The 24,578-nt window shown below is 42.6% G+C and overlaps 1 protein-coding gene and 1 long non-coding RNA gene across 2 annotated transcripts in view; one reads left to right on the forward strand and one right to left on the reverse strand.

Moving 5' to 3' along the window:
* LOC117822367 (nuclear factor of activated T-cells, cytoplasmic 1-like) overlaps nt 1-24,578 on the reverse strand; it is a 77,698-nt gene that overhangs the window by 32,056 nt on the left and 21,064 nt on the right. The window contains exons 5-8 of the mRNA XM_034697062.1: nt 22,284-22,456; nt 21,155-21,295; nt 9,461-9,516; nt 7,457-7,589 (exon numbers count right to left, since the gene is read on the reverse strand). Of these exons, the coding sequence (XP_034552953.1) occupies nt 7,457-7,589; nt 9,461-9,516; nt 21,155-21,295; nt 22,284-22,456 (503 nt within the window). The remainder of the gene's footprint in view (nt 1-7,456; nt 7,590-9,460; nt 9,517-21,154; nt 21,296-22,283; nt 22,457-24,578) is intronic.
* LOC117822368 lies at nt 105-4,057 on the forward strand. The gene is made up of 3 exons (XR_004633159.1): nt 105-190; nt 2,648-2,742; nt 3,930-4,057. It is a non-coding gene; the product is annotated as an uncharacterized LOC117822368 (long non-coding RNA).

A 24,578-nucleotide genomic window follows, 5' to 3' on the forward strand; every position in this document is an offset into this window, starting at 1 on the left:
ATGATTTGATTTTGATTAGGCCGCCTGAGCTCCTTAAAAGGCTGAAGAGCTGCTCCTGTGGTTTCAGAAGCTTCAGGCCTCAGCTAATGCAGGAGAGTGCTGTGACCCCACTTGATCATCTTGCTGCTCTTCCAGTTTCTAATCCAGGGCAGACCGTCTGCACTGTTTCCTGATTAGTCCTGACTGACAGGTATCATTTGCTTCCTGTTTGCTGTCATGAGTTGTTATTGAAAACTGAACATTTCAAAACAGGATTACATTGCCTGGGTTGAGTGATGGAGATGGATCCACGTTGAAAAACTTGCCGGTCAGTTTTTATGAAAGTACACATGCACTGACTGTGCCAGCACAAAACTAATAGGGCAGTGTTAAGACACCCAGATGCATAGCAAAGGCTTCTGAGTCACAATGGGCGCACTGTTTCTATTTCTGCACATTGTTAAAATGTGTTAATGGGTGTGGTGAGCGTTTGATGCCAACCATTAAGAGGTTTTGGCTAAACTTACCCCAAGTGACATCGACTCAAAGGCGTACACATGTCAATATGAACAAGATTTCTGTCTCAACTATGTGTTTAGAACCTGTTTAGAACCTTTGAGCTTAAAGCACAAGCTGTATATCAAAGGTCTGAAGCATTCGTGTGCAAACACAGGCTGTTTTCAATGTGTTATTATTTTCGTAGGCACATCTGAGAGGACATGCCTGCAGCCTCTTGAGTACTAAGCTACAATGCAGCGACAACGCAGAGCAGGGAGCACATTTACGTCAACCCTGTCTGCTTTCAGAGCCCAGGGACCAGGCCTGGTGTCTGGGGGAGCGTCGTAAGGCAAGTCCCATGATTCCAGGCCTTTCTCAACAGCCGGGGGAATAATGTGCAGGGCACATGGTGCACACACAACATCCACAATCATCTCCCTCAGTGGTTCTCTTCCTCCTCCCTGCATTCTCCTAAGTGTGCATGGTTCGCTCAGTGAGAGTTATCATGTGAAAATGACATAAACAAGTTTGATCATTTTCCCAATCCTTGTTTAAATCAACAGCTGCCTTGTTTTCTGTGTGCTGAAACTTATTTTGACCTTTTACTGTAAAAAATCCTGTTAAAAAAAAGTCACAACCTTGAATTATGGTTAGCCGTGATAGATCTGACATTACTAATACGTATTTAACATCGTACTCAGGCAGCTACGCAAGAGCCTGCAAAAGGCCAAGGCTTTGAGGTCTTAATTGAGATGTCAAGTTTTATCCCATTGATCTTTACCATTTGTGCAGGTTTGAAGTGATTCATAGCAAAGATTAGCAAAAGCATAAGAGTAGAAAATTGTTTCTAATTGTGGCTTTCTCTGGACTTCCTTTCTTAGCCTTTCGACAAATCTAGAGTTACAAGTCACATTATGTTCCTGTCTCAGACCAACCAACATAAAGAGATAATTTAGAAATAAAAAATGAATCAGCAGAAGCTCAGAAGTGCTTCTGTACTGTTATCCTTTGTGGATATACTTTGTAATCCAGATGGAAGGGTCAGGTGTGCTTTTGTCAGCCTTTCTCCTTATCAGTCCCCCAGCTTTGAGCAAGACTCGCAAAAGAAAACCCAGCAATGTTGGACAAATGGCCTTCTTTAAAAATCACCACTTTATTTCAAAGATTCTCCCTCCTCTGCTACACATATATAAACAGTGGTCTCCCTCTAGCTTGATCCTACTGTGTGTCTCTTTTCCAATTTGTATGTGGAGTGAGAAAACAGATTCACAAGGCGAGTCCCAACTTCAGCTGGCTTTTATTTCCTCCCAACCTGTGGGTTATGGCCCACAGACAGTTGATGTTCTGCATATGGTTTTCTCTCTATCCCTGGCAGTTCCCCCTCTGTCTGCTTGTATTAAAGTCATCAGGCTTGATCTGGGTATTTCATTGAGCAATTGTTTCCTCTGAGTAGAACGGGAATCAGGACATGTGTGTCTGCGTCTATCAATGCATTTCATTAGAAAGGCTGAGATAATATATGCAATGTAAAAATGATAGTCATGGAGCAGCAGTGATTGGGGGATCAGAATGTGTCTGATCCTTATATCTAACGCCTGTTGGCTGGGATATGACATTACTGTGCTACTAGGATAAAATCTGAGATTTCTTGCTGTAGGAGTGCTTAAGTCATCTTCTTAAACAGCATGAATCTGCAGTGACATTTAACATGGAGCAGGTGGTGATTCATTAACTCAAAGGTACCTGGTGCACCATGTCCTACTGTGTAGCCAATCTGGTCACCCAGTATCTGTTGAGCTGACTAAACCCAGAGCTGAAGACATGGCAGAAACAGCCCAGTCTTTGTCCAGTTTTGGGAAAAAACATGACTATTCAAATATTTAGAAAAAAAAAGAACAATGTGTGGTTCGTCAACTTTTCCTATATGTGTCAGAGTACATGTTTCTGACTCTCCGCTCTTCAAATCCAACCACAAACCAATGCAGCGGGGGGGAGCGGGCAGCCGTTTGCGTTAAGAATAGAACTTGATATTACTGAGGAATCTCCAAACGGCCTGTAAAAATAAAGGGGTTCCGAGAAGTTCTTCGTTCTAGCTTCGGTCATTGCCAGCACTTTTTTTTTGGCATTTGTTGTTTCATGTGGTTGGTAAAAAACTGTTTCTTATTTGCAGAGCAACACGTTACATCCCCTCTCACGCAAGAATGATTGGACGAGAACTTGGAAAAGGGAGACTCATTCCGGGAGCCAGACATGGACATTTGTTCTGTATGTACATCTCAACATCCCAGACGAGCACTTATGCTTGACAAGCAGACCACAATTGCTGCTGATGGTATATCCCAACAGCAGATGTCAGCTTGATCCATTGGCTGGGCAGCTTCACCTTAAATTTAGAAACTAACCAACTGAAAATTGAACATTACTGACATCTCCAGTGTTAGCTTCTCTACACTGGCTCCCAATAAAATGTAGAATAGAATTTAAAATCCTTCTTTTAACCTACAAAGCCCTTAAAAATCAGGCACCCTCGTATCTTAAAGAGCTCATAGTGCCCTATTACCCCTCTAGAACTCTACGCTCCCAACATGCAGGCTTGCTAGTTGTACCTAAAATCTCTAAAAGTAGTATGGGAGGTAGAACCTTCAGTTATCAGGCCCCTCTCCTTTGGAATCATCTACCAGTCAGGGTCCGGGAGGCAGACACCCTCTCCACTTTTAAGAGTAGACTTAAAACTTTCCTTTTTGATAAAGCTTATAGATAGAGCTGGATCAGGCTTGGACCAGCTTTTGTCATGCTGCTATAGGCCTAGACTGCCGGGGGAACTGGCAAACTGACACACTGGGATCCTAGCTCACCTTCTTCCCCCCAACCCCTTCATCACTTACTTTAACTCTGCCTGTCCCATTAAAGTTACTAACCATAGACCTTTCTGGAGTCCCTGAGCTCCATTGTCTCGTAGATTCCTCTGAGCTGCCGTAGACGTCCTCCTGCTGTGGACGATCTGGACTCCAGCTGATACGGACGTGCTGGACTCCAGCGGCAACAGCTTCTACAACTCGTCTCATCACTATCACCTCTCTCTCTTACTCCCCTCTATCTGTCTTTCCAGACCCAACTCAGTTGAGGCATGATGGCTGTCTAACATGAGTCTGGTTCTGCCTGAGGTTTCTGCCTGTTAAAAGGAAGTTTTTCCTCTCCACTGTAACTACCTAAATACTGCGATGTGCAATGCTCATGATGGATTAAGGTGGGGTCAGACTGAGTCTTACCCTGTCTTGGTGTTGGGTCTCTGTTCATAATTTGACATAGAGTGGTCTAGACCTCCTATGTTTGTAAAAGCGTCTTGAGATAACGTTTGTTGTGATTTGGCGCTATACAGATAAAGATTGATTGATTGATTGATTGATTGATTGATTATGTCCTTTTTAATGTGGCTTTTCTCCGTATTTCAGACATTTTTGGACAACCGTCTTCTAAGTCTGGGGTTCCCAAAGAGTGGGTCGGGACCCCCTGGGGGGTTGCGAGACACAAATGTGGGGTCGTGTGATGTCTTCCAGAATGATTTTTTTTAAAGTTATCTCAAAATATTTATCACCATTATAATTAGTTTTTGTTTATTTACCTTGTTTTATTATGTTTATCTTCCTTTTTGTTTGTACTGTTAATTATATGATTACTATTATTTCTTTATTATTAGTATTATCATATTATTTGTTAACTTGTGGTGAACAAAGCAATACTGAAAAAAATGCAATAAAAAAGTTGAATGACAAAAATGATCGAAAAATAGTAAATTGTATTTATTTGTAATAAAAAATATTGACAAAAATAGTAGCTAAACTTGATATAAAACCTTGAAAATAGAATATGTAATGAGTTTTCTGCCTGTCTTTGTTTCCAGATGACTCCTAAGTTTAGAGTTAGTGAACAGTTAATTATCAAAAGCATCAGTAGCAGCAGGTTCATTCATAGCAGCACAGGAGACACATGCTCATATAGGTACGGTCATTTTCTGCAGACCAGCTAAATGAAGCCACATTAAATCACTTTGAGGGACAGTGGGGGTCACGAGTCTTTGGACTGATATGTTTGGGAAGCCCTGTTCTAAGTAGAAGATTTATCTTTCATTATTCTGTTGTCTTACTTTTTAAAGTTAAAAATGAAACACAGGACTCTAACAACCATAATCAAATAATAGTGATTAAAGTGAATATTGAAGACAGTGAGATTGAATGCTATTTATTTGGGTATACACACACATCCTGGCCACCCCTGCATATGTGCCTATGTCAGTACTCCAGATGGGCCACCCCAGTTAAAAAAGTCTGGACACACCCCTGTCCTTCCCTAAAGATAATTTGTCTTTACTAGAAAGCAGTTACAGTGTCTAACTACACTGTGTTTTTCATATGAATTACATGTCAGATACAGGATGAAGCTTGGAGAACATGTCTTTGTTTCCATTGTCTTTATGAGTGTATGTAACAGACATCATTTTGGATCTCACTTTTCATTTATTTATTTTGGTCTTTAAATGCATCGGTGATTGGACATAACAGGTGTCAACTGCACTTTCAACAAAAAGGTCACATGACCTGAATGGAAAATAAAGGTGGTTTTCGTGAGCATCTGTGTCCCAGAGAGTGTTTGCTTCATCCTTCCGCTGTTTCAAACAAGTTGGGTTATTTTAGGGCCTGGGCTTGCCTTTTATAGACGAACAGACACCAGGGTGTGAAAGAAATGTTCTCTCTAAACAACGTCAGTGACCACAACTGTGCTTGAAGTGGGACAGCGGGCCGGAAGAGTCTTTTCATACAAGCGAGCAAAAACCTGTTGACAACCGTGTGTGTGTAAGTGTGAATGTGTGTGTGTGTGTGTGTGTGTGTGTGTGTGTGTGGGTGTTCTCCTCCCCGGCCCACCCTGGGTACCTGGCCACAGTGTTAGTCGTTTCTCTCTCAGTGTTGACACACACGCACACGCACACACACACACACTGAAACCCTCAAAAGCAAACAGCCTGAGAAGGATTTCCTTGTTTTCTGTTGCTGTATTGAAACCGTGAATGTATAACAGTCATCATTACCACAGAGGGTCTGTTTACACTGATTATAACATGTATACAGTAATCTTTTATGAACCAGTGAGAGCTGATTAGTCTTAATGCCAGCTAGCTATCTTTTGTTCTATGCTTTTTGCTATCTCAAAAAAGAGAAACAGGTTACTGCAATTACAAATGTGTTTTTATTGACATTTAAATTTAAAAAAATGAACTGAAAGTCTGCAGTTTTTCATCAGGCTATACCATACAGCCTGCACTTGCTCTGCTCATGACACTAATTGGACTTAATCTAACAGGAAATAAATGGAGACGCCCATGTATCTTGTCTGACAGCACTCTTAACTTGTACAAAAGAGCAGTTCGGCCTCTGCTTTGAAGACTGAATATTTGTATTGAGAAAAAGTGCATTGTGTGTTTTTAATGCGTGATAAATCTCAAAATAGAACCCCCAAAGTCTTGTGATTCATTGTCTCTTTGGTTATAACACTTGTGAGTTAATTTTGCTCCTTTGAGGACACATCATCCCTGCTTGTGTGGTCCACACTGTACTTGTGGTTTACTTGGCAGAGAAAGAGGGAACACAACGAGTCGTCTTTTAATTAGAGTCGTGTTTACGCTCAGGGAAATGACTTAGAGATGCACAGCACATCTCTTTCTCCCTCTCCCCCCACTCTCTCTCTCTCTCTGTCTTTTCTTCGTAAACACGCAGTATATGAAATGGATATGCTATATATGGCCATAGTTTGTCTGCCCCAGCGCTGGTCTAGTTACCCATAATGCACTCCTTCCTCCATATAATCAAGCATCTCCAAATAGGGCCTCTGCCCTGATCTACTTTCTCTCAGAGCCTCTTCCAAAATCCTAATCACTTATCTCCTGCGGCCATAAATACATCTGCTGAGAATCTAAAAGTCACATCTTGTTAACAGCTATGGACTCAAAACACAGAGTATGCTATCCCAGCAGCATTAAAGCCATTAGACACTGATCAATGAAAACAAGATACCATTGTTTGGATCTAATGGATCTCACTGGTCATCATGACGGGGTTGGAAGGTTGCTGGTTGGAATCCCTAAAGTGAGAGCATCACTGAATTGTCTTCAAGTATTGTTCAGGTGACAGAAACATTGGTTTTGTGAAGTTGTTTTGCCAATCTTAGAGCAAACATGCTCTGTCAACCTTTCTCTGTATGCATGAAGATAAAAATAAAGTCCTGTAGTCGGGTGGTTGAAAGTGATACCATCGCTGATATTTCACCTGCACCCATTGAGAAAAGTCAATACCTCACAATCTAATTTTGAGGCTGAACTCTTCTCCAAACTCTCAGCAATACATTCTTCAAATTCCAGCGTGAAAGCCGTCTATAAACACTGAGGCCAAGGACACATGATAAACACACATCAGAGGAAGGTATTCCTAGGTTTTCAGGTTGCTACATGAATGACAGGCTGAAGCTCTGCCTGGTAGATGCACTAAGGTGGTGTATGTGCTCGTGCTGGGCTGTGTGTTTGCACATTCATAGGTGTGTGAGTGAACCAGGGGGGGGGCATTGTGTGAGGCGGGGTGTGAAAGTCAGGTCGCCGGGGGATTGACTTTTCTTCATCAACAGCGCTCGGAGGCGCTGTCACTCAGCAGGTACACCTCATCGCTGGGGAACGCGGTCTCACTATTGAATAAACACACCTCACATCTTCTGCTTTGGCTCGTGGGCTGAGGCCGAGCGGTGCCAGGCATAAAAGTGTCAAAAACACCAAGCAAAGACGAGTCCAAATTTCACATGACATGTTGACAGCTGTAGTAAACTTCAGTGGATGGATGTCAAGGCCAGGAGAAATACTCTACTTGATTATGTAAAGTGTGCCGCTTGTTTAGAGTTTATTTCAATGTCAGTGGTAATGAAAGTAGTAAGTGATGATTACCATTAGGAGGCAGGTAGGTGAAGCGCTGGTATTGGCTCCTCTTCCTCTTGCCATTGCAGACGTAGAAGTTAACCTGCACGGGACTGGATATTCTCTGGTTCCTGTACGGTGGGATCTCCACCACGAGGGAACTCTAAAACAAATAAACAACATAACGTAAGATATTTCACCTGAATGAGATCAGACAGCTCATAATATCACCAATAAAAACACTTCTTTAGCTCTTCTGGTTTCATGTGTGGTAAATTAATCAACACCTGTGTTTATTTTGCAGCTGGTGTGCACTTAGTGTACTGTTTTGCTAGAGGCTGGACTGGGACCTGGTCTAAATGAGCTCGTCTGGACTGTGTAGACGCATGATTAGAGCCCCTGAGGTTGGTCCAGTGCCTGTGTTTGTCTCTAAGGAGAACCCCAGGGCATCAGCTTTGTCCCCATACAGCGTAAGAGGTAGCCATCTTATTTGTTTGCACAGCCACGCATCCCTGTGGAGCAGCTCGCATGTCCCCCCCAGGCTAGACCAAGGCAAGTACGGACTGATGTGAACTTTTGACTGCTCTCTCTATGACAAGGGAACTTGTAGAGGATTTGTCTGAGTGTTGGTGTCTAATTTGTGGGGGCCTGAACAGGCCACAGTGGGGCACTCTGACAGGAAGCAGGTTTTTGTTGCTCATCACAGTGGAGGGTTGGAGGTGAGGGGGTCTGCATCCTCAGCCCGGGTCTGCACTCCAGATGACAACAAAGAAAGCATGCAGGTGGCTGATTGAGTGTGTGTGCGCACATGGCTTTTCCTTTCTTTCCTGACCAATGAAAGTGAGCATGCTCTAGACGGTAATAAAAACACAGTGAGGCGGGCAGGGTGGAGCTATTTAAGGTAGTCTGGAGGCAACTGACATAAGAGGAAGGCCAGCGCTCTCTCACCATCTCCTGAACTTGTTTGTTGGACCTACAAATAAACACACTGCTGTATTTGTCTTTCATCAACCTCGCCCCCACACACTGCCTCGCATGCCCGCTAATTTTCCAGCATCTGGGACATCAGCCAATGCACATCAGCCAGCCCTACAGGCCAATTAGACACAGGAGTCCATATTCACCCTCCTGATGCAACAAAGTCATTTACCTGAGTGAAATAACAGCAGCGACGAGGAGAAACCAAACACCCTCAAGTTGCAGTATTTAGATTAACGTGGTTTGTTTTAGCCCATGTGCAAGGGTAAATTGCCTCGGTTAGTTTCCTGAAAACGAGGGGCATGCGAGGGGAGTGTGAGTAACTGCTGATGAAAGGCATCGGCAATTCAAAACATACAGTCATCACGCACAAGCAAACCGGTTTCTGGAGATTCTTTGCTTTATTTTCTTCAGTGAAAGCAAACTTAACGAACCTCAGTGAAGTCTTAATTAACTCCAGAGCACAATCAGCTTTCTGCGACACGTACAACAACATTTGCTTCATTCCCTCTCTTGACGATTCCCTTTCACTTGGTTTTATATTAACAATCTGAATGTGTGAGTCGACGTCGGTTAAATGAGCACACTGGTTTATTTTCTCATTACGGCTCTCATGAAAAGCAGCAGGTAAGAGAACGGCTGTAATCCACTCTTGGCTGTACGAGCCCGGCACTGACGAGGTGTTTAAGTCCAATTCACCGCACCACAACACTTCACTGTGAACTAAACGTCTGGCTATGCTTGGAGGGCTGGGTTTGGACGAGAGTGTGTGCGTGTTTAAGTATGCTTTAATTTCGGTATTTGTGTGTGCGTGTGTGTGTGTCTTTGTGTGTGTTTCAAGTGCAAAAAACAAAATGACAGCTGCTGTTTACTCTCTGAGATTTTGTGAAAATTCCATTCAGGATTGCATGGCCTAATCATCTTAAAGCAATGCCTTAGCAAAGGTTACATCATTCAAGGGGCAGATGAGGAGGAGACAGAGTCGGGAAAGTGTCAAGGGAAGGAGGGACTGAAGACGGAAGGAACATTTTAGTCATGTCAGTGAAGTGCACTTACTGATTTGAAGGAATCCTTGTCAACTTTGGCTTCTGTTTCCCACAGGTGATGGCCATCTATGGACAGAAGAATCAAATATTAAGCATTAAGCATGGCTAATGATTGACATGAGTGGCCTTCAATGGCTGTTAGGAAAACTGGAAGATAATCAACATATCAGTGAAGAAGAAATGTGCACTAGCAAATTCTCAATCTAACAATATGTCAAGATTGTGATAATTGGTTGACAGCCATTCATTAACATTTACAATGTTACAATGTTACAATGTCATTTAGCAGACGCTTTTATCCAAAGCGACGTACATACGGGAACAAGAACAACACAAGCAAAGATCTAGACAAGAGGAAACAAGATCAGTAAGAGTAACAAAGTGCTTCAAGTCAATTTGGGTGCAGGGACTGCCAAGCAGTGTAAAGGCAATGCACAAAAATAAATAATGATTTTTTTTATTTATTTTTTCAAAATAAGGAACATCTACAATAAAGCAACCAAACAATTTAAGACCTTCCATTATCATCATCAACAATTAACATCACCACAATAATGACCAAAGTACCAAGTGCTGGGTCACTCAAGACCTGAACACAGATTCCCAGAGTAGAGCAGGACAGTGCGAGTCAATCGTAGCTGGAAGACATGATCTGCCACTGGGGACAACAGTGGAGAACAGTCTAGCTAAGTGCATAGTGCTTCCTAAAGAGCTGGGTCTTTAGCTGTCTTTGGAAAGTAGAGAGGGACTCTGCAGATCGAATGGAGTTGGCCAATTCATTCCACCATTTGGGGGCAACAGAAGAGAAGAGCTAACCTACTGGCTAACCTACAAATTCCATGAGATACCTTGCAGATCATTGTTTGATTCTGCATGATCAGATGCTAACCCATTATAGTCCCCTGCTTTAATCTGTAACTGGTCATATTTCTATGCATGCATGTGAGTGGATCCAGTTAGTTAGCCAGGGGTGGCACGGGGCCTCCCTTGATTTCAGGATGGCCACCCTAAATCCCCAAACAATGAAGGGCTATCTGTCTTGACACAGAGGCTTGTTAAAGGCAACTGTTCAGGCTGTGCTGCATCCAAGTGGCAACCGCCGGACGACAAAGTGCAGTACCTCAAATGTCCACCTGGGGATGGCCCGAAAGGCTTTGGAAGCCCCATTTACACCCATGTTAAAATGCAAGGGTTATCACAGCAGATTATCACATGTTAACAGCCTGGTTCAGAATACTGCTATGGTGTGAACAAGCGTGCCGGATACAGCCCTGGTGGTGAGGCTTTCAGCAGTGTGACTGCCCCCTGGTGGCTGGCTGCAGTATAGGTCAAAAAATCCGTCAAACTTTAAAAAATAAATACACATCGTACGAATGTTTCTCACATCCGTATGCTGTGGTGATATGTAGTTATAATTTGACTGTTTTGTGCTCAAGGCCTCTTTTTTCTGAAGAGTTTCTTTTTCGTTAGTTATTAGAGATTAAAAGACAGGGTTTTACTTCCTGTTTCCTTTGATTCACAGCCGCCGTAGAACGAAACTTCAAACGACACACAGCGTCTTGTGACACTACGCTGTAGGGCGGAGCTTATTACAAAGGCTTCACAGGCTCTGGCTGCACAATGGCTGCGCCCAGGAGAGGGATTTTTTGGCTTCAGAACTGTACAACGGGAAGAGGCGGAGCAACGCTGTCCATTTTTATTTACAGTCTATGGGTGTGAATGGCTCATTTCTATCTAGCTACCAAGCGGCAACCTCTGGTCTGAAAATATGAGTCCAAAGCGGAAGTACTAAAGACTGCAGTTCATCGAGGATCCACTTGAGGCTGGCTCCGGAAGTACAGGAAACCACATACACACTAATTCAAAGAAGACGATCTTTACAGCAGAAATAAACATGCCCTTAAAAATCAGGCACCCTCGTATCTTAAAGAGCTCATAGTGCCCTATTACCCCTCTAGAACTCTACGCTCCCAACATGCAGGCTTGCTAGTTGTACCTAAAATCTCTAAAAGTAGTGTGGGAGGTAGAACCTTCAGTTATCAGGCCCCTCTCCTTTGGAATCATCTACCAGTCAGGGTCCGGGAGGCAGACACCCTCTCCACTTTTAAGAGTAGACTTAAAACTTTCTTTTTTGATAAATCTTATAGTTAGAGCTGGATCAGGCTTGGACCAGCTTTTGTCATGCTGCTATAGGCCTAGACTGCCGGGGGAACTGGCACACTGACACACTGGGATCCTATCTCACCCCCTTCCCCCCAACCCCCTCATCACTTACTTTAACTCTGCCTGTCCCATTAAAGTTACTAACCATAGACCTTTCTGGAGTCCCTGAGCTCCCTTGTCTCGTAGGTTCCTCTGAGCTGCCGTAGACGTCCTCCTGCTGCGGACGATCTGGACACCAGCTGATACGGACGTGCTGGACTCCAGCGGCAACAACTTCTACGACTCGTCTCATCACTATCACCTCTCTCTCTTACTCCCCTCTATCTGTCTTTCCAGACCCAACTCAGTCGAGGCATGATGGCTGTCTAACATGAGTCTGGTTCTGCCTGAGGTTTCTGCCTGTTAAAAGGAAGTTTGTCCTCTCCACTGTAACTAGCTAAATACTGCGATGTGCAATGCTCATGATGGATTAAGGTGGGGTCAGACTGAGTCTTACCCTGTCTTGGTGTTGGGTCTCTGTTCATAATTTGACATAGAGTGGTGTAGACCTGCTCTGTTTGTAAAAGCGTCTTGAGATAACGTTTGTTGTGATTTGGCGCTATACAAATAAAGATTGATTGATTGATTGATTGATTGATGTTTACAGCCTGGTTCAAAAAACGAGTGTAGTCTGGATAGCTCATTTCTGGATCGGCACACACTGTAGGAGGGTGAATTTATTCATAACACGGTAATTTCTTAGATATTGAGATACAAGTCTTCCAATGAGAGGCTCAGCTGACTTGATTGACAGCCGGGAACACTGTAGCTGTTGGCCAGGAGGCTCAAAGCCCGCCTCTTTACTTCACAATCGCTCGATGGTAGCCACACGATTGGCCTCGAACCAGCTCTTCAGAAACAGAGGGGTGACGTCATGGATACTACATCCATATTTAATACTGACTATGGTAGCTACACAATGTATGGAGAGTGAATTTTTCACATTTCATCAAAAATCTAAATAAAAAAATGACAAAGTCCATTTTGAATTGTCACTGTTTTGTCTTTGAATCTTTCACTGGATACCATGTTTCTCTGTTTTTCTTTTCTTATCTCTGCTGTGTGAAATCTCAAAAAGCAGCAGTTTCTGTTTGTTCTCTCTTCTCATCTCCATCTCGCAGCGGTGAGGAGGTTTCCCTGGCTGCTCTTGCAATAAAAAGGCCTGTGAGCTGCTGCAGCTGTTGGGAGTCTGCAGAAGCTCAGCTCACATTCTTCGGGTTTTCTCTGTGATTTCATGCCACACCTTAACTAACAGACGTTCTGGGCTCTGCTACGGCAATCAGCAGCGACCACTGTGCCATTTTTTTTTTTTTTGCAGAACAGATGACTCATTAAGACTGTCAGAAATAGAAGTGACACAGAACAGCCTTTGTGTCAGTGGCACACCACGTGAGGCAGTAGCATGGGCACTGGCGTGGCGCAGCTTCTGTGTTAGCAAGGGGTGAGGAGCAGCTGTGTCTTTATGGATACAGGAATATGGTTGCTGAATTGCTGCGCTTTACTTCTGGGACAGGAAGCCATCAGATAAGATAATCAGAGTCAGTTTCCAAATAACTGATAACAGAAGTCTCTGCTGCTCTGGAAGCTTTATGTTTTTCACATCATGTAGACCATTAAAGAATAAAGGCTCCCAGTAACGGTTGGCTTATTATTGGTGAGCTGTGGAAGTGGGGGCGGGTGGTCAGCTTTATTATTCAGGGAGTGAACATCAGTAGATATCTCTTTCCAAAATGGCCATATTAAACCCAGGAAAGGAGAAAAACAGAAGGGGACAGACCAGATAAGGGCGCTCTATTTGAACTGAGGGAAATAAGAGTTGCATATGGAGAAATGTACACAGCTCTCATGGAGATAATGTAGAAGACAGGGAAAAAGAGGCAGGATATTCTGCCTGTAGGACTCGTTTACTGTGAGGCAGAGCACTGATACTGAGTGTGTGGCAGGGGACTGGGATGAAGTGGCACAAACAGTGCAGTGAAGTGGCAAAGAGCACAGAAGGGCGGTTGAAGTGAGCAGAGGCAGGGAGAAGGTCAGAGAAAGAGACAAACAAAGATGAGCGTTCCTCATGTTACGTCTGGGGATCCAAGAGGGAATCTCGACCGCCTCCGCACTGGGAGACACTCCAAGAGGGAAACCTTAGACTAAAACGTCAACCCCAGCCTCCTTTAGTAATCAACTTTTTCAAACTTGTCTTCCACTTTTCTCTCTCCCTTCCTCCTGATCTTCTTCTCTCACCTTTTACACCCCTAAGTTGTTTTATTCCTCCAAACTGTTCAATCATTGCTCCATCAGACTAAGCGAATCTGAAACTGAGACTGCTCTGGGATGTGGCCACATGTGGCATACCTTCGCAAGAACAACTGATAACCACAGAACTTTCCACTCACTCTTTCTTCCCTGCAACATCTGCAAAAAGCTTCTGTTCCCGACAACACCTCCGCCTTCGCGCAGCTTCCACCCACTCGCAATGCACACACGCGGTTGCAAACACATGTAGGCACAGTATCCTCTACCTTTGTGCTGGCCTTCAACTTGAATGGCGAGAGAGGAAAGTAGAAAACAATAGGTGGTGTAGGAACTGTGTCTGCAGCAACATCAGCAAGACCCAGCCGCACAGAAACAAATGGACATGTTGAACCAGACAGAGAAGTAGACACTTATTCTTAGGCTTGCCCTTGAAGGTAAACCAACCATCTGTCTGCTGGGCTGCATGACTCACTTGTGCAAATGAGATCCACAAAAGACTAATACCAACATTCATCAGGCAATTAGAGCAAATGTAGGGTGAGGCTGCTACGAGTCATCTTTCCTACAATGCTTGACAACATACAGTATAATGTAGTTGTGCATGGTGACAACACAGCAACAGTGTAGCTGTTGCTGTAAAACTTAGTCTTCTTATTTGTCAAAATTTTGTTTCAATTATATTTCAATAATGAAGTTGTAGAGAATACTTTTTTCACCTGCAATTGGTGTAAACATCAGACAGCAAACAGCCACTGAAGATGCCAGCTCTATTCCTAAGCTAGTAATACCTGGGGTTATATGCAGGCCACGTTCTGCAAAAATCTGAAACCGAGAACCGTTGAGTAATGACGTCTTTGTCCTCACCTTAACCTTACAGGTTTGACTTTCCTTCCTGACAGTCCTCAATGATTTTTCCCTTCATAAAGTGTTGTTTCGTGCACAACAACTTCACTGTATCAGTCTGAGAATGGAAAATATAATTGCGGAGGTTGATGTGTGAAAGAACACAGATGTATTTAGCAACTATATCTGCTTTTCATAAATTATTTTCAGGAGTATTTTTGTCTCCTTCCTGTTTACATATTGCAAGTTTGTATTCTGTTTTAGCAGCTCTCTGCTGCTCCTGCTTAAAGTGGCGATATTTAGTAAGTTTGCACAACATTTTGCTGAAATACAATGTTGTTGAATGAGGAGCACAGACAAAAGGCTAAAGGGGTTCCCCCATGACCGATCCAAGAGATGCAGCTGCTTTCCGCCCTACAGGACCTGACCTCTGCCAATCTGAGGACTGGTGAAATTGGAGAAAGGTGGATCCGCTTCAAACCGAAAAAAGCTTCTGTATAAATTATGACCTGACAGTGAATTTGCGATGGGTTTATAGTCAGGAAGTGAGTTCTTCTTGGTGTATTACAGGGAAAGCATGAGCTGAGTTGACCCGTGGGTGCAGGCTGAGGAGAACGCTGGCCAGTAGAGTCTGGTTTTATCCTTTTATCAAGACTCCAGCTGTGTGGCATTGAGTCTGAAAATGATCTAAAGACTGAGAACGAGTGGCTGGAACATCATCCAGACTTTTACAATTCTACAATATTTATGTTCCTAGGGTAGACATCAAGGTGCGGTGCTCTGCATGGTGTGTTGCCCGGTATGTCACAGAGGGTGAAAGTAAGACTTGTGTTTGACAAACCTTTAAATTAAATGCATGAAGAGGAGAGCAGGTGAAGAAGTCCTTTAACTATTTGTACTTTAATAGTTTGGAGACAAATAAGACCAATGCCTAAAGCAACTTTAACCAAGAGAGATTTATATTTGTGGGAGGGCATTCCTTAAGACCTTCTTCTGAATGGGCCATGGAAAATACTGTCTGATCTGAACCACTTACACACTGACGATGCCCTGTTCAGACAAGTCTGGAGAGAGGGTGGAGGCCACAGGACAATCTAGACATCTTTCTGTTATGAATACTGATATGATTCAACTAACTCCTCTGAGGCATCGACGTGCCCAAAGCAAAAGAATTCCAAAATGGCACTCTTGCCTGTTTCTGATGAGTCTTTACATCCTGAGAGAAATCAACGCGTCAGCTTTTAGCCCTATGGAATGTAAGCTTCATCCCATAACAGGACACTACTGGTTTAACAGACAAACACATTGAAACATTGTACAGTACATGTGAATCCTGAGGGCAGTAATATGTGTTGGTATGTTTCCTCCTCTCAAGGCTAAAACGCATAAGGTTCCTATAAATACGCCCTTAAAAATGGGGGTGTCCAAGGGATGGTATGAGGTTATGCCCTGAATCTAGAGAGAACCACAACTAATATACTTTATGATTGATTTTGGCACATTATACTATCTTTATTAGACGGGATGGTGTTAGTCATACCTGTCTAGTCTCTCCCTGAAACAGGTGTGGAGGTTTACCTCAAGCTGCCATAGTTCCAAATCTTTGCGCCAATATTATGCAGGTTATTCTAGACTAAAGACAAAGGGCAGTCTAGACATATCGCTAGGAGTACAATACATCGACCGCTTCATCAAAGTTTAGACTTGCCCGAGGTAAAGGTGTTCAACCAAGTATAAACAGTCTTTGAATGAACCGATCACTGTCTGTGAGGCCAGCATTCCTCGGATCATGAATCCAAATACTTCAGCCTGTTGCTGAGGATTCTCAGCACGAGTAAAGTACTAGCCTCAGGGTGTTATGGACGTGCTGTCCTAATGTTACAGATTATACTGTAGCTCAGAGTTCCCTTATTCTTGGCTGTGAGCTTAGCCTCGAGTAGAGGTAAAGAAGACCAGACTTCTCCCTGCTGCAGCCCAGGCTGTGTGGTGCTGCCGAGCTCCAGGCAACGCTCCAATCCCACCAGATGTAAAAACTATCGCGCACACCAGGGAATTCCCTCACCTCCCCCCCTGAGTCAGAGTGGAGGCTTTCCCCAGCACTCTCTCTCTCTGTTTGTCTGTCTGTCTGTCTCTATTTTCCCTGCCTGTAGCCCTCATTCCGTCCATGGAAAGCAGGGCAAGCCAGAACACACGCTGCAATAGGTGCGCCAGGTATGTGCTCCAACTCCTTTGCCAAAAGAGCGGTTTGGGCAAACCAAATAATTGACACAACCTTAACACATAACAGAATAACAGTCGGATTGAACAATGCGAAAGAAGATGGAAAGATTCAAACATGCCAACACTGTGGCTACGTAAAGGGTAGTCTCCTCTGCAAAGAGAGAGAGAAACAACTTAAGGTCTATTAGAATTAAATGTCAGCAATAATTAGTGTTGAGAGGTTTGTTTACATTTCAGCAGGAAAAAAAATTTGGACTCAAGGTTCTTTAGTCTATCATTATCCGGCTACAGTCTGGTTAATTTGCTGTTGGTTAAGCGTTTTGTGTGATAAACCCAAAAATGAGGCGCAGTTATGCTGAATCATCCTCCAAAGGGATAAATGAACCTCATTTATAAAAGTCACGAGTATATAAAACGTTGTGTCAGGACCCATGGAAATTGATCTGACACTTGGCCTTTCTCCACTAAACCAATCAAAATCCTGGCATGATCACTGCTCTGCCTGAATGTCAGTAATTAAGGTCAAAAGCAGCATTTCTAAGGAAGTTATGTTTTTGTACCTTCAATCTTCCCCTCCTTTCCTCCCCTCATCCCCTTCCTTCTATGTTCCCTCTCAGGGTCTTGTCTTTTCCGTTTCACCCCTCTACAGGGAATCCCTTGCGAATGACTCACTGAAAACACTTCCTACTGAACAACGCAAACAGGCCCGCAGGCCAGCAGCGGTGGTGCACACACACACACACATGCACAACAACAAACACAAATACGCAAGCAGAGGAAGCACTGAGTTTTGCATCAGTTATCCTGTGGGTGAACGAGTGGAGCAGTGGGGATGGATGTGGCATTTGAAAATAAGAAGTAATTATTTTTTCAAGGTGCCTTAAGGTCACCTGTAGTTGGAACAGCGGTGAGCTCTGCTCACTTGATACTGGGGACCTCTCAGGGGGGACAGAGAGACAATCAAAACAAGTCAGGGAGAAGGAGAGGAAGATTTAAGTGGCAGCGAAAACCAATAGAGGGAAAACGCATGGTATCAAGTTTTTCAAAGGCTCTCCAATTCATCTTCTATTCCAATAACAGCACAATAATATCCAAATGTAATCTCCAACCAGATAAACATGAATGTATGATCTATAGCTGACTTACTGGTACCATTAGGCTTTGTGTTGTATGTGATCTCCCTCTGACTCAACTTGAAGGATTTCATCGTTTTACAGAACTTAGATTTGGACACTCAAAAAACGTCTGTTGCTCTTTAGGATTTGTGGAATTTTCTGGAAGGTGTTTATTGGAGTCAATATTGGAAAGTGCGCAGCTGCCCTGACCTTTTGCTGCCAGCCACAGTAATGGCTGTTACCATTGTGGCTAAAGCACTGATTGGTGTTGGTGCTCTACAAAGAGCTCATGTGTGTGTCTGACTGTGCGTGAAAGCACATTTCTGCTGGTAGTAATTATTGCGGTGCAAGAATCTGTAATTTAAGGGGGCTTTTAGTCCTGAACTTTACCAGAAGAATATAAAAGAAAAAAGTAATAGAATAAATCTGTACTGTAATAATAATTTTATTGGATTTATTTTCCTTTATCCCAGTTCAGTCCTTCTAAATCAACAACCAGATAAATGTTAAGTCAGAGAACCTTCATGAAAACAGCAGGATTCTCTGATGAAAATGCCAAAAGACAATATTTTGCAGTATATTTGGACATAAGTACTTTTCCACGTTCATACTCGCTCATAGATAGTTGCCATTAGTGAGTGATGTATGTGTTCCTGTGTGTGCATGTGTGTAAAGTGCGTAGCTCTGTCTGTAATGGGCTTTCTGACTTAGGAGACCCTGGAAGTGGTGGGTCATTAAAGTTTACATAAAAGCAGACTAAGTAGTAGACAGACAACCTCCTCCTCTCTCCTTCAGGACACCACAAAGGCAGAAAAACAAACCACTGAAATGTCCATGGCACACACAAGTGAGGGGATCCCGCTAGAACCCAGCTTCACACCAGCTAATGTCTTTAACGGGTATTGAGGATAGAGGTAAAAAAGATCAGGAGTGAAAACAGAGAAACCAAGGTAGACAGAGAGGAAGAGAGGGGGGGGTTAAAGAAAGGGAAATACTACTCAGAAGGGGTCATGAGTCTCAAATAGCTGAGGGTGGTGAGGCAGAGGTGTTGTGTATGAATGGGCTTTCCTCTCCAGGGGATCCCCCTCCATGACTAAGTAAAGCCAGGAGGAGGGAGACCCCATATTACCAAGTCCATCCACCTCCCCTCAGCCCATCTCAGCCCATCCATTAACCCCTAAGGTGAGCTTCAGAGTGCACTCAAATCTGCAGGATGTACAGGAAGTGTTAAGAGGAGGAATATGTGTAGTTTACTGGCTTGTATTCTTCTTAAAATCATTTCTAATGTTAAAAACAAATAAAAAAAGACACAATGAAACACATTTCAGAGTGAGCTGTTGATCTAATGACAAACTACTCAAGAATTAATTGCAGATTAAATAATTTATTTTCCAAACTAAGTGTTCTCATCTGAACCACCATAGTGTCTCAGTGTTGGATGGACTGAAGCTTTAAGGGGTCACAGGTACACCAACAAATGTGTGTTTTGGGAGGAAGTGGGTCTTTTTCTGAGAGACATATGCACCTATAACGTTTTTTTTTTTATGTTTATAGACATAGTTTGTTAATCTTGTGTATCAAGCCTGTGTACAAATGTACACTGATGTATGAGGAAGTAATTCACTGTACAACAGCATTTCTTATTTATTTATTTATTTATTTATATACTTCTTTATTTATTGAATTATTTTGTTTAGTTTTTTCTCTCTTTTTTAAATTTTTTGTTTAGTTTTATTTCTGTTCCTGTTTTCTTTTTGTTGCCTTGTTGTTCTGTTTGTTGGTCTTTTGTCAGCGTTGCTGTCGTCGTTGCTATTGTTGTAGCTTTGGTAATCTCCCAACATTCTCCTGTCATGCAGTCATGTCTCATTTTTCCTTTTTGTAAAGCACTCTTCGTGCACAAAAATTAAAAAAAATGAACATGAACGACTGTTTCTTTCATGTTTACAGACAGAGTCTGTGACACTTTTTTACCTGGCCTTTGTGCACAGATGTAAGGACTTGTGTGCAATTATGTATGAGCAGATACTTGACGGTGTTGCAGCGTTTTGTGGTTTGAACATAAACATAAATAGTCATGATTAATTGCGTGTTTTTCTCTTCCTTTTTTTGTAATATACACTTAACTATCATCTTTATCTTTCTTTATATATAACGCATTAATAAATTGCTCCATGTAAGGGAAAAAAAAAACCCTGAGCTTAAAATGAATGAATATGTGTGCATGACTTCATACTGAAGCTAAACTTATTCCTTCAATCATGCATGAAAATACATTTATGAGGGATTTTTTTTTTTTGTCTGATATCATTTCTCTGCTTTGGTTTGTGAATTTAGGGTTTATCAACACAAGCTCTCATCAGACGTTATAAAATATATGACTAATGAAATGATAAGCTGTGTTAGAGCTGGAGAATATCTTCCTGTGCTCTCATAAAGAAAACCTTTCACACTTGTTGCCCTCATCATTAGCCGCCAGCATTGTCTCTCAGCAGATTAGTGCAGTATCCCTCGACCTTTGGTTCGAGTTAGTGGGTTCAATGAAGGAAATGATCATTCCCTTGCAAACTTGATCAGTTGCTTCTTTACCATTTCTCACTCCCACACAGGGAGGAAATGCATGGCTGAAAATCTGCACACAAACTAAGAAATAGCCTCTCAGTGATGAGTCAGTGACATTCAGCCATGGTGACTTTCTGCAAGAATGGGTGGGAGAGCAGTAATAGTACCTGAGAGGGTTGAATGTCAAAAGCAAAGGATTCAGGAGGAAAGAGACAGCAAGGGAGAGAGGGAAAGTGAGAGAAAGAGACGTTGCACATGCCCTGGTTGTGATTCATTCCTTAACTTGTGGCGAGCACCAATGAACAGGCAATGGAAACTTCAGCAAATGTAAATACACTTTGGTTAAAAATATAGTGGCTTAATGCACACCACATGTGGCTCTCTGGCAGGGCTCGCTCTATTTTGACGGGAGGAGCGACTGAGGAAAAGACTGAGGCCGAGGGAGAGACACATTTGAAAGAGATATCACAGGGGGGAAACTGAGAGGGGGTAAACATGGCGTGGTGGAAGCAGCTTACCCTGGGCCTTCTCCACAAACACCACCTTGGAGTCAGGGAGAAAGTTGAGGCCACTGAGGAGAACCATTTTGCCTCCAGTTGCAGGGGAGCTGTCCATACTCTGCTTCTCCACCAAGGGAAGCTCCTGGGCCGAGCGCTGGGCTGTTTGAGGGAAGCACACATGCATTTATGTACAGTGTGTGAGCTCACTGCCTGATCTCCATCCACTCCAAGAAGCACAAGTCCAGCACATATCCAGTAAAACAGCAGTTCTTGGTTAGGAAAACAGGCTTATCAACTTTACAATGATGATTTCATGACCCCTAGCTTAGAGGACTTACGCCAACAGCTGCCTTGTGAATGACGTTGGAAATACAGATAGTGTACAAAATGATATTTTCATGCCTAAACTCTTATTGTTTTCCATTATTTCGCCTTCAGCTAACCACCTGTCTCTACTGCCTAATAGGAGACTTGCTACTAACCTTGAGCCAATGGGACTAGATGATTAAATCCAAAGCCAATCAAAGCCGATGACACGGTCATATTTAGTTATTACCTCATGGAAGAGCATGTCTTATTCCAAAGCTTAATTTTATAACAAGCTAACAAAAGCACTAAGAAAACTAAGTTCACTGAATAACCCTCTCTGTAATGTTTCATCAACTTGGATTAACATCCACTCAGGACCATAAATTCTGATGCCAGCTCTGTCTCACCATCTAACATTAATTGGCTTCCTTGGGTGCAAATAACATCACACCTACATACACAAATGAATAACAAAGAAACAGAGGGCTCTTTCAATGCACTCATTCAACCGTGCCAAAAACTGGGGCTTGAAAATGACCCTTGAGAAACCTGTGCTAATGGGGAAGTCGGACCAATTTGTGCATTTAGTCATAAAAAGTGGGTTGGGATAGATAACACGTGTGTCTGGCATCATGTACAATACATCTATTGCTTTGGCAAATGACTTTGATCATATAAAGCTTACAGGGTGCAAAGGCGCTGAGTTTTGTCCAGCAGCTAATAAAATGTAGCTCTCAGTTTATTGGATTACAACAATAGATGCCACCTTTTGCTGAAGTGGAGAGCCAATGGAAAAGGTATGCCAGTTTGTGAATTCACTTCTGAGCGTGTGACTTACAGCATTCAATCGGGTTTGAAGAAGCCTGTAGAGAAACCGTCCTGCCATTGGGCTGGTTGATGTGGACTCGAAACACCAACCTCACGCGGGTGTTTTTACGGCCAATGTCGGTTTCCCCTTTGCGGAGCTCGATGTCTGAATTACGCAGCTTCAAGATCCCTGCACAGTCAATTCTGGAAAACAAGCAGAGAAAACATCTTCAACATGACATATTTTCAAGAAGGTGGAAAGGTGATGTTGTCAGTTTTTGTTTTAGCCCATGGTGGAAGTGTTTGAAAATCTGCATCCTCACTGAGGAAAAAACACTGAAACAAGAGCTGGTGTGATTCCTTGACTCTGAATGTTAAAGATGAAGCCCTGAGTGGAGTTGCTCCACATAAAGACCAGCACCAAATCCCCACATGTGTTACAGGTCATGCATTGGAAGCTTACTGATGCATACATTTGTCATATTCATCCAGCATGTCATCAAAGACAGAGTTGGACATCAATGACCAATCACAGTTTTTAGGGGTCACGGTAGTCCAACAATGAGCAGTTCTCCAGAGGAATCCTTTTGACTGAGCACCTCAGCTGCAACGTGTATATGCAAAGTCAATTTATTACTATCCAAGTGCACCAAACACCGTCCATGCAGTCACACTAGTCAAGCATTTACACTTCATGCATTTATGGTTTTAAACCTCTGCTAATCATTGCCACGTGTCGCAGTCATAGACTGTAGAACCTTTACGTAGCCGTCCGTCCTTACTCATTTCATCTCACGATTTGGGAGGTAAAGGGATGAATTTTCTTTCCCTTGTCTTAGTGGAAAAACAGCATTAATTTTCAAACGTGGCCTTTGATGAATTTAAATAAAACTAGTGTGGCTGGTAAAAAAAAGTGAGGGAATGGAAATGTGATATGGTTTGGCATTTCAATTATTTTACATGGTAGATTTTTGGGCACCTTTCCTGGAACATGGTAAATGTCAGGTTTTATACAGAGCCACTTCTCCGCTTGTGTTTGGTTTGGACGACTTATATGAATAAGAAGAAATAATATGAAACGCTGTCTTATCAACCTTGCATGAAGTGCTCGGTGTAAGGTTTTAATACAAACACAAGACGATAGACTCCATGGATGAGTTGTAGCCAGTTTTCATCGCCTTTATATCCTTAGATGACAATTCTGTCATATCTTTAACAAGGAGATGTTTAAACTAGATTAAATGAATGATCTGCCTAAGGAAAGCAATGCAAATACTCTAAATGTTAACAAAACTAACTGAAACTTTCTTGAATTAAAACTAAATGATTAATAAACAACTGAAACCTTACTTTAATGATTCTGTGGTAGGTACTTTTGAGCACACATTTTGCATAATGGAATTAACTTCTTTATCTTCATCTCTGTATATGAGATGAAACATCCTCACTTAGGAAAGAAAAACAGACTGTAACCGTCTGAAAGTTTGAATGCACTGTTTTCATCCCACACAGCGAGCAAATGATTGATGGCAGAGATGGATGCTGCATTATCAAGACGACTGTTAAACAGCTCAGTGGAAAGATGTAGTTAAAGGCTTTTCTTCCTGGTTGACCTTTCAGAGAGTCGGCAGAGAAAAAGAAAAAAACCTTCTCTCCTCTCTTTAGCACGTGTGCTGATGAAAACAGAGGAGCAGAAACTTCCTCTTTAATATTTTTTTAATAATATCACATTCACCCTGAGGGACACATTAAGTCCGGTCCATGTAGAGGCGCCCCTAAATATGATACATTATACAGGATATTGTGGTATTGTTGGAAATGATATTGTTCGGCAGAATGAATGTTAAAGTCATCCATGCCTGGCCAAAGATGGCCAATGTTCATTCAGGAAACTCCTACATATGTCTTATGATTATCACTATGAGCTCCTGCATTCAAAACATGACATTGAGATGCATTACTCATGCTGTCAACAAAAATATCAGTGTGTTTAATGTCCAAACAAAGCATGGCAAACTGAAGGTGTGATAGAAGCCTTATGTAACATGTTTAAGTATCTATAGCACTGAGTTCTAGGCCCCAGTCCAAAACATTCACTGCTGTCTATAGTCTTAACAGAGTCCTGCAACCTGCTGCTGTAAAACCCCCTTTGGATTACTGCAAGTAAGCCACTGCAGATTTACCTCAGTCTAGAAAAATGACTTTGAAGCTAAACAGGTCAACTAGAAGTATAGCATCTTTAGGAGAGAAGGTCTGATTCATGTTATTTTAACCTTTACTTCAGTAATGAAAAATCTCTTGATAAAGGGCAACATAACATGATGAG

The sequence above is a fragment of the Notolabrus celidotus genome, chromosome 12 (genome assembly GCF_009762535.1).
Source record: "Notolabrus celidotus isolate fNotCel1 chromosome 12, fNotCel1.pri, whole genome shotgun sequence".
Taxonomy (NCBI): domain Eukaryota; kingdom Metazoa; phylum Chordata; class Actinopteri; order Labriformes; family Labridae; genus Notolabrus; species Notolabrus celidotus.